Source organism: Ailuropoda melanoleuca, chromosome 13 (assembly GCF_002007445.2).
Source record: "Ailuropoda melanoleuca isolate Jingjing chromosome 13, ASM200744v2, whole genome shotgun sequence".
Lineage (NCBI taxonomy): Eukaryota > Metazoa > Chordata > Mammalia > Carnivora > Ursidae > Ailuropoda > Ailuropoda melanoleuca.
In genome coordinates, this window is record NC_048230.1 from 15,395,314 (window position 1) to 15,404,908 (window position 9,595).

Below are 9,595 nucleotides of genomic sequence, written 5' to 3' on the forward strand. Positions count from 1 at the left end.
CAAAGAGCACATAGAAGAGAATGTTGCCAAGGACAGAGAATGGGAAACAGCAACATCTAAGACAGGGGAATGGTCAACAGGGTGGCAACGAAGTCCATGGAAAGAATCCCATGAAGGATCCGCTGGACTTGGGACTGGGAAGCCAGCATGCCCCTGGGGACAGGAGCTCCAGCAGTTACGGGGACAGCACAGTGGGTTAGGGCAGGGCTGCCCAACCTCGTCACGGCCGGGGGGCAGGGGGCTCATGTACTGCATCCTAGAACTCACGGGCATCGGGTTCCCTAGCACCCACTGTCTCCTGCCCCCAGCCCCACCCCCAGCCCGGAAAGCTCTAGTTAAAGACATAAAGAAAAGATAAAGACTAGACAGCAGTAAACGGAGGCACACCTCATTTTACCGCACTTTTTCTAAATTGAAGGCTTGTGGCCAGCCCCACATCAAGCAAGTCTGTCGGTACCATTTTCCCAACAGCATCTGCTCACTTCGTGTCTCTGGGCCAATTTTAGTAATTCCTGCAGTATTTCCAACTGTTTCATTACTATTGTACTTGTCACAGTGCTCTGTGACCAGTGGTGACCACTCAGGGAAAGCTCAGATGATGGCTAGCATTTTTTAGCAATAGGGCCCTTTTCCCTTAAGGTACATACAACACTGTTTTTCTACACATCACGTTAGTGCCCATGGAACAGACCACAGTGTAGTGTAAGCATAACTTTTATATGCCCTGGAAAATAAAAAAATTCATTTGACCCGCTTTACTGTGGTGGTCCGGAACCAAACCCACAGTATCTCCGAGGTACGCCTGTATAAAGAATTCTTTGAAGAAAGGGCAGGAGCTGGAGGGGCTGGTGCAGTAGGTCGGGGAAAACCTGTACATGTCCGCAGCCCAGGGAGAAGAGAGTCTAGAGACAGCGCAAGGATAGAGAAAGGCAGTAACTGTCCGAGTGGAACCCCGGGGGAAGGGACGTCAGCAGAGAGGACCCTCACGTGTTGTTCTGAGGTGGGCAGGAGGCCAGTACGGGGCAGAGAGGTAAAGCACTTACTAGCAAGGATGGGGGTGGCTGGTCACAGGGCTGGCTCTGTTCTCTCGGGGAGGCAGGGAGACAACAGGTCAGACAGGGAGGGGAGCAGAGTCGCAGCACACCGCAGAGGCGGCCCTAAGCCCAGGCGAAGCCCACAGCCGGGCAACAGCCGCACCCCGCCAACGCTGCGGTGTTGGCACCTGGGAGTCGGAACCAAGCAGACGGACAGTGGGACTGACCCAAGCTTGGGGGTGGCTGGGTTGTTCCGGGAGAGGGATGAGGGAGGCAGGGGGTGAGCAGAGAGGGGTTAGGGCAGGAAGTGAAACTAAGAATGAGGAAGCGAGGGAGACAGAACTAGGGAGACACCAGAAGGGCAGAGGACAAGGGGTCTGAGCTCTTGATGGAGTCAAGAAGCAAGGCAGGCGAGGGGAGAGGGGACAGGACTGGGGGCTGTGGACGGAAGCAGGGACCCTGCAGTTGGACTAGAGAGATGGCCAAGCTGTAGGGAGTGACGAGGTCCAGGGTGTCGGCTAGAATTGGCTTCTGCCGCCAAGTGGAGAGAAAGGTCAGCGATGTGGGAAGGCCAGAGAGACCCGGGGCGGGACAAGCTTCCCAAGAAATGGAAGAGGCTGGCGAGAGAGGAAGCCTGTGGACAAGTGTGCAAGACCCCAGGACACGTGGGGAAAGGGACGGGGCAGGATGGCTAGACTTGTGACTCCACCCAGAATGGGGTAGGGCCAGGTGCGGCTCACCCCTGGGGAGGCCACAGGGCCCTTGCAGTTAGGGGCTGTGCTCACCGTACCCAGGTACTTCTTCGTGGTTTGAGATCACTATCAAGGGGCCCAATTTCCTCGAAGTTTCCAAATCCAGTGCTGGAACCTCCCGGACCACCCTGCAGAAGAGAAAATAAAAATAAACCCAGAGGGAACATCAGTCAAATCTTAGTCATTATAATGACGACCACATTCGCAATAAACAATTTATGATTCAGCGATGGCTGGGTCAATGTTATACAAAAGACCCAAATGACCTGGTGAACCATGGTGCCTGTACCGATGGAGCCCCCTGGTAATGCTCAAGCCTTTCCAAGGGAAAAGACCCAGGGACGCCTGGCTGGCTGAGTCATTTCAGCATGCGACTCTTGATCTCAGGGTTGTGAGTTTGAGCCCCGTGGTGGGTGCAGAAATTACTTGAAAATAAAATAATAATAATAATAACAATAATAACAATATCAATCAATCAATCGATGGAAAAGACCTGGCCTAAGAGCCCCAGAGGGAACTTTCCTACCTCCTCCAATCCTCTGAGATTGAACTCCGGCCTGCCATGGGGTTCGCGGACCTTCAAAACACCTTGTCCACCCCCTCTCATTTTTAAGATGAGCAGTAAGGCCCAGGGAAGGGGCATGGCAATTAGCGGTCTGCCAGGCCAGGACCTGGGGCCCTGTGACGCTCCACCCCACCACCCTCTCCTCAGTGTCCCTGCAGACTGACAAGGGACCCAGACCGAGGGGCAGTTTGATCACGTGGATCCCCAGGACAGAATTCAGCAAATGCAAAGGTCCCAGTGCAGGGAGGACCCAATACCGCGTGTACGCAGGACCAAAGCAGGGCAGGGCTGTGACCAGAGCTCGGTGCTGGGGCCCAAGCATGAGAGGTGGAGGTCCTATGGGTTGGGAAGGGCTAAGTGAGGGAGGGAGACCCTTCAGGAGAAGGTTAGGGGAAAGCATGGTCAGTGCTCTTCGACAAAGCCTCAGGGGCCAGCTGAGCCGAGGGGATAAGCCTCGAATAAAAGGATACTGCCTCCCCGTGCATGAGCAAGATGGACAGGAAAGGGAGATACACAAACATGGAAGGAACCCCTCCAGCAAAACAGAAGCCAGGGCTATTTGTATGGGGAAAGCTAAAGAAAAAAAAAAGACAACATAGGGTCAGGGCTTAGGGGTAACTGGAGGACCCCAATATGGAAAGACCGTATGAAGCTATGCAATGTTTTGAACCAACACCAAACTATTATAAAACGGGGTGGCTAGAAATCTGTCTAATTATGTGCGCTCTGTATCTTAAGCTTTCCCGACAGCGTGGTAAAAAGCTCACCGACCAGACGCAGCTGCTCATCACAGTGACATTTGCAACAGTGAAAGGACGCACCTGCAATGTCCCTCGCTTGGGAACAGGTTCAGAAGTTATGACACGTCTACAAGACGAACCACAAACTATACGAAACCACGCGGAAGCACTGAAAAATGCTTATACTGCAACACGCGGTAAGTGAAGAGCTGGCGGGTATCCTCCCGGGAGTGCCGGGCCCCTTCTGGGAGACAGGAGGACAGGACCAGAGCGAAAGGAGGGAAGCTGGGAATCCCAGGGGCTTGACCTTGGTGGGACAAATCCCAATTTCCTGTCCTGTTTTTGATAAGCTGTGGTTGGCAGCAGGAGACGACACTCCCCGCACTGCCCCCGGCCCATGGCAATGAGAAACTGGCTGGAGAATGATTTATTTGAGAACACCCTACTGCAAAATCCTTTCTCCTTTAGAACATGGGATGGGGTGCTGTCATGGCCCAGGACTACCCAGTGACTCTGAAATACGGGGAACGTGTCAGCAGACCAACGAAAATGCTTAAATGACTTGAGAGTGTACGTAAAATAGCTCACTACTCCGCTCAGAGCTACCTTGCTGAGGTGACAAGACCCCGATTCTCAAACACTTGCCCACAGAAGTCAGTATGAGCGTCATCAGCTGGCTGCTGAAGTAGGTCTCCTTTTGGCCGAAAGTAATTATTTCTTCCCTAATCATATCGTCTTTTTCCTTCTCCCGTGGGCCTCTGAGCAATGACGGGCAGGTTGGTTAGTGAGCCTGGTGATAACCTGCAAACAGTACCTCAGCTCAGACAGGGTTAACCTAACCAAAGGTCACTAGCTGGGCGGCCTCCGGGGCCACGAAATCAGCTGTGGGCGGAGGCTCCTGCCCTGTCTGACAGGGGGCCACTGCCACTCAGCTCTGGGACAGCAGGGTCAGGCCCCAAGGTGCCAAGTCTCCTGATTTTTGGAAAAAGGAAAGAAATGTTTTGAACTTAACATGTTGGCAACCGGGGCACCTGGGTAGAACAGTCCGTTGCGTGTCTGACTCTTGGTTTCGGCCCAGGTCGTGATCTCAGGGTCATGAGATCGAGCCCCGTGCCGGGCTCCACGCTCAGCCCAGAGTCAGCTTGGGATTCTCTCCCTCTCCCCCCACCTCTAAAATAAATCGATCAATCTATTAAGAAAATGTTGGCAAGTAATTCAGGCAGAACCACCACCTGACTCTGCCATCAGCCAAAGGGAAGGTTTGCAGCCTCTGAAATTGAACAGTTTTTAAATTCCTGAGAAGGTGTCTCGGGGGGGCAGCGACAAGGGGCCGTGCACTGGCAGCTCCTGGCCGACAGGCCAGCACGCACCTCTGCTTTCTGCTTTGGCTCCGTATGTCGGCTTTCACTTGAGGGTAGAAAAAGTCCTGCTGATTAATAAAAATGTTCAAAACCCTCAAAATCCCTCAGATTAAAAACCAAAGCGCAGAGCACCTGGGTGGCTCAGTTAGTGAAGCATCTGCCTTCTGCTCAGGTCATGATCTCAGGGTCCTGGGATCGAGTCCCTCTCGGGCTCCCTGCTCAGTGAGGAGTCTGCTTCTCCCTCTGCCTTTCGCCGCCTGCTTGGGATGTCTCTCTCACTCTGTCTCTCAAATAAATAAACAAAATCTTTAAAAAAATAAAATAAAAACCAAAGCTCAGAAAACGGAACCCTGCCCCATCTCCGCCTCCGGCAGCCCGGGGTGAACAGAAGTTCCCTGGGATACACGGGTGGGATCTTTTCTCAGACATTTTCATATCTGCACCCTCGGGCTGGGCCTCACCTCCAGCCCTCAAAGGAGACAGTTGTGATAATCCTACAAGAGAAAGGGCCCTCCTTGCAAAGGGCTCCTCTGAGCTCTATCTCACCAGAAAAGTCTATAGAGGCCAGCTAAGGAGGCCAAGTCCAGGGCACTGGCAGGTTGCCTGTGAATACTGACATTTTGGGAGGAAGTGACATTTGCATCCCATGGAGGGGAGTGTCAGGACACTCCATTTACCGGTGAGCAACCTGGAGCCCAATCTGGGCCATACGTCCAGTTTCCAGAAGCTGAAGCAGGAGCGCATTCCTCAACCCCTCCCTAGAGTCTGGTCTTCAGGCGGGTGTGGGCCACCTCGGGACAGGTGTTTTAGGAAGGCAAGAAAGGACCCTCTGCCTGCCCCCAGATACGCTTCAACTGGCTCCCTGCCTTCCATCCTACAATCGGAGCTCGAGATTAAAACACAAACACACTCAGGGAGAAGGACAGAGCGCCACATTTAATACTAAGGTACAAAAGGCTGAGTCCTTTCAAAAGATCAGCTTTTCTGGGGGCTAGGAGTGAGGGTCGAGGAAGGACTGGGAGAAGAGGGAGAGGCAGGGCTGCTCAGAGTACCTCAGACTTTGCTTTGGAACTTTTCAAAACGTTTCTGTCAGCATACAGTCAAATGTGTCTTCAGAAGCTTCCACGAAGGCGTCCGGGTACTGACAACACTCAATATAAGCACAGCCCTGCAAAGGCTAGAAGCCCTCACTCTGGGATTCAGCCCCCTTGGTATACCATTGCCTTGGCCTGCCTCAGGAGGACACCGAACCCCCAAGCCTAGGCGACCCCCCACTGGCTGCTGGATCACATCAGTCCTTCACCGCCGAGCTGCGAGTCCTCAAGAGCAAGCAAAGTGGTAAGTGGGGGAACCTGACCAGGCAGCCAAGCCACTTTTACCTGAAGCCACATGACCAGGGGCAGTTCTGAGAAGTTCTTGCAGGGGTTAGTGGCATAATAGAGCCACCAGAACATGTGGGCGTCCTTGCGGACGGTCACGTAATCCCATACTTCCTTTCCCTCCTCTGCCGGCCGGGCTGTGACCGCTCCTGAAACAGAAGCACAAGGTGATCTTCCCCAAGAATGTGTGACATCCGGGTAAATTCCAAGCCCGCAGAGATGGCCATGATAAGCTGGAGATGACTTGGTTTCTATCTGAGGCACTTTACTCATGCTACTATATTGTGGAGATAAGGAAAGGCACTTCGGTTAAAATGAAGCAAACTAGGGGCGCCTGGTGGCTCAGTCAGTTAAGCATCTGACTCTTGATCTCAGCTCCTGTTCTGACCTCAGGGCTGTGAGTTCAAGCCCTGCATCAGGCTCCCATGCTGAGCAGACTCAGCTTGAGGTTCCCTCCTTCTGAGCCTCCCACACACTCTCTCTATAATAAATAAATAAATCTTAAAAAAAAAGCAAACCAAACTTAATAATAGCATAGGAAGTTGTGGGCTTTCACTTTTCCTTCTACACCCCCTGTAATATTCAGATATTTAACAAGAAGCATGAAACACTTTTACAATTCTGTTTTAGAAAGACAGATTCACATTTCTGGGGGGAAAATCGCAAAATGCAAAATGCTGACCTTTATATCTCATTTCATATATGATTAAAGTGGTATCCCAAATGAGAGGGACCAATATTCACTATCTTATGCTGGGGCAACTGTTAGCTTTTGTAAAGGAAAAAAAAAAAGTAGGTCCTTACTTGACACTATAAACCAAAATAAATTTCAAGTGGATCAAGTATTTCAATTTTGAAATTTAAATATTAAAATAATACAGAATACAAAAATATAATTGAGGATGCCGGGGTGGCTTAGTTGGTTAAGCATCTGCCTTAGGTTCAAGTCATGATCTCAAGGTCCTAGGATTGAGTCCCGCATCAGGCTCCCTGCCTGCTGCTCCCCCGGCTTGTGTTCTTTCAACTCAGTCTCTCTCTCTCAAATAAATAAAATCTTTTTAAAAATTATATATATATATATATATATATATATATATATANTTTTTTATCTCCGGATGGGGAAATGATGTAAGCATACCCCAGAGACTATAAAGAAAAAGATCAACAGAGTTGAAGACAGAGGCTTGTTATATTTTCTGTACAACAAAATTTATGTACATCAGAAATTAAAAGGCATACAACAAAGAAGGATCTGTGACAAACATGAAAAAGGATGATTTTCCTTACTCGTGTAGATCAATTTCAAAAAGGAAGATACTAATAGTGAAATGGGTAAAGGCTCTGAGGAAATAATTTATGAAAAGGAAATTTGAATGTCTGATATATATGTGAAAAAAAGGATTAGCATCACTAATATTCAGCTATGAAAATCAAACCAATATGAGGTCACTAAAAAAATCTTTGCTTATTTGATAGATAAAAAAATAATGGCAGGTGCTCAATGGCCACAAGGATACAGGAGACCAGTCCTCAGCGCCGTTGACAAGAGTGCACACTGGCATCACTTTTGGAGAAGGCAGCTTGGCTTTCCAAATATCAAAAGATATTCCACAGATCAAAAGCCACATATATGCACGTATATCCTTTAATCCCGCAGCTCCAATTTTCCCTAGTTAACTTTGCAGCAAAGAGGAGGTTCAATACATTCTCTACGTCACCTTTGCTAAAGTAACAACTCTCGAGTTACAGTTGTTTGTCTCAAATACCCCTCTGTAGTAAGAAAAGGCTGCCATTCAAAAATGATGGGAGGTCACCCTCTATGATTGGAGTTTCCTGCCTTCTACTTCCTCTTTTCTTGAATTTCAAGCCCCTGTGACAAGGAAAAGCCCAAAAACTGGTTTCAATGAGAAGGGAGTAGAGGAGGGGACAACGGAGTTTTGTGAGTGAGAAGGATGCAGATTAAGAAAACCAGCAAGCGGCTTGAGGAGGAAAACAGTGGCTAGATCATAGACTAGCTGAAGATTCTCCATACAAGTGACCTAAGAGTACAAGTCTCCTGGAAAATGACAGATAAGGCAGTGTCCCTTTTGACTTAACTGCTGGCCCTCCTCCGTTCCCTGGCAGTGACCACTGTTAAAATTTGGGGGGGGGGGCATATTTGACAACATTTTCCAGACCCAAGCTGAAGGGCCAGATGATCCGCAGTTTACAAAAGGAAAGAGGAGAACTCGTAAGCAGTCCGCCTAAGATCACAAGGCAAGTTTGTGGCCAGTTCAAATTCTCGGATCTTGATTCAGACCAGGAAACATTTTGCTGAACGAATGAAAATCGATTTGCTAGTCGTCCTATTAAACACGATTTTGTTTTTGTCCAAAAGAATGGCAGTGAGGGGAGATGTTAATGCTGTCTGTTCTGATAAGGAGAGAGAAAGACATCATCTCAATGAAACGTTCCATTCGTGGTAGAGCCGGTTTTTCAGGGCCCTTCACGCCGCATGTTTCGGCTCAAAATAAAAAGTCCTCATTAATCCCACGTAGCAGCCAATCATCGCAGGAAAAGGGAGGTGGACTTAGGATCCTGGAAACCTCATCGATCAGCAGTTTCCCCAAGTCATCTATTTTGCACAACTGCTTCTACCTAGGCGTAGGGAAGAGAGGAGTACCAGACCACTCAGAGCCAGAAAGGGGTAGAAAAAGCACTTAGCATGGAAGAAAGAAAGAAAGAAAGAAAGAAAGAAAGGAAAGAAAGAAAGAAAGAAAGAAAGAAAGAAAGAAAGAAAGAAAGAAAGAAAGAAAAAGAAAGGAAGGAAGAAAGAAAAAGAAAGGAAGGAAGGAAGGAAGAAAGAAAGAAAGAAAGAAAGAAAGAAAGAAAGAAAAAGAAAGGAAGGAAGGAAGGAAGGAAGGAAGGAAGGAAGGAAGGAAGGAAAAGGAAAAACAGCCAGGTTCTAAAGCAGTATAATTACGCAAGGTAGAAACTGGAGGACAGAGATTTGCTTTCAAAAGCACAAACGCACTAAGAGACGCTCATCCCTGGACAGATGAGGCACCGGCCGCTGATGCACCTTCTGCCCGAACCTACCGGTGCTCAGGCCGAGAAGCAGCAGCAGCAGCAGCCGCAGCACGGAAGAGGTTCGGGGCGCCAGCTCCATGGCGAATGCCGGGCGGCAGCATCAGCCGCAGGCTGGAACCCGCGCCCCACCACGTGACGGCGGTGGGTGGGACCTGGCCGGGGCCGGGCCGGGGGCGGGGCCTGTTTGAGGGGGCCGGGGGCGGGGCCTGGGCGGCGGGCGGCGCGGCTGCCAGTGTCCTGCACCCGCTCTGCTGGTCTGGCACACCCCGAGGCGGGTGGCGGCGCGCGGGGTGTTCTGTCGGCCCTGCCACGTCTTCCTCTGCCGTTTTGGGGACGGATCAGAGAAGTTGAGGCGTTTAATGCGTTTGTTTGACTTGGGTCGTGGGACAGGACTGAAACGCTCCGGACTAATAACCGCGAGAACCGTCCTTCCCGCCCGGCTCATCTCGTCCCTCGCCCAAAATAGGCCTGGCATTTCAAAAGCTACCCCATGTCCCTCCAAGCCCGATGAAGCCTGAACCAGCTGGTCATAGAACACTGCGATTCCATTTTCACAGATTTAACTTTAAAATTATTTTAACTATAAAATTACATATATCGTATACATTTTGGAAATTACAAGAAAAATTTAGATCCTACAAAACCATTGCTGGCATTTGGAATATATTTTTCTCTGGTCTTCATCTTTTTAAGTA

The 9,595-nt window shown here is 49.7% G+C and overlaps 1 protein-coding gene across 2 annotated transcripts in view; it reads right to left on the reverse strand.

Moving 5' to 3' along the window:
* The window catches only part of SCPEP1 (serine carboxypeptidase 1), a 45,523-nt gene extending 36,481 nt beyond the window's left edge, over positions 1-9,042 (reverse strand). For both annotated transcript variants that reach the window (XM_034641248.1, XM_019795741.2), the window contains exons 1-3: positions 8,910-9,042; positions 5,832-5,980; positions 1,825-1,914 (exon numbers count right to left, since the gene is read on the reverse strand). In XM_034641248.1, the coding sequence (XP_034497139.1) occupies positions 1,825-1,914; positions 5,832-5,980; positions 8,910-8,979 (309 nt within the window). In that variant the 5' untranslated portion in view covers positions 8,980-9,042. The remainder of the gene's footprint in view (positions 1-1,824; positions 1,915-5,831; positions 5,981-8,909) is intronic.
* Between the last annotated feature and the right edge of the window lie 553 nt (positions 9,043-9,595).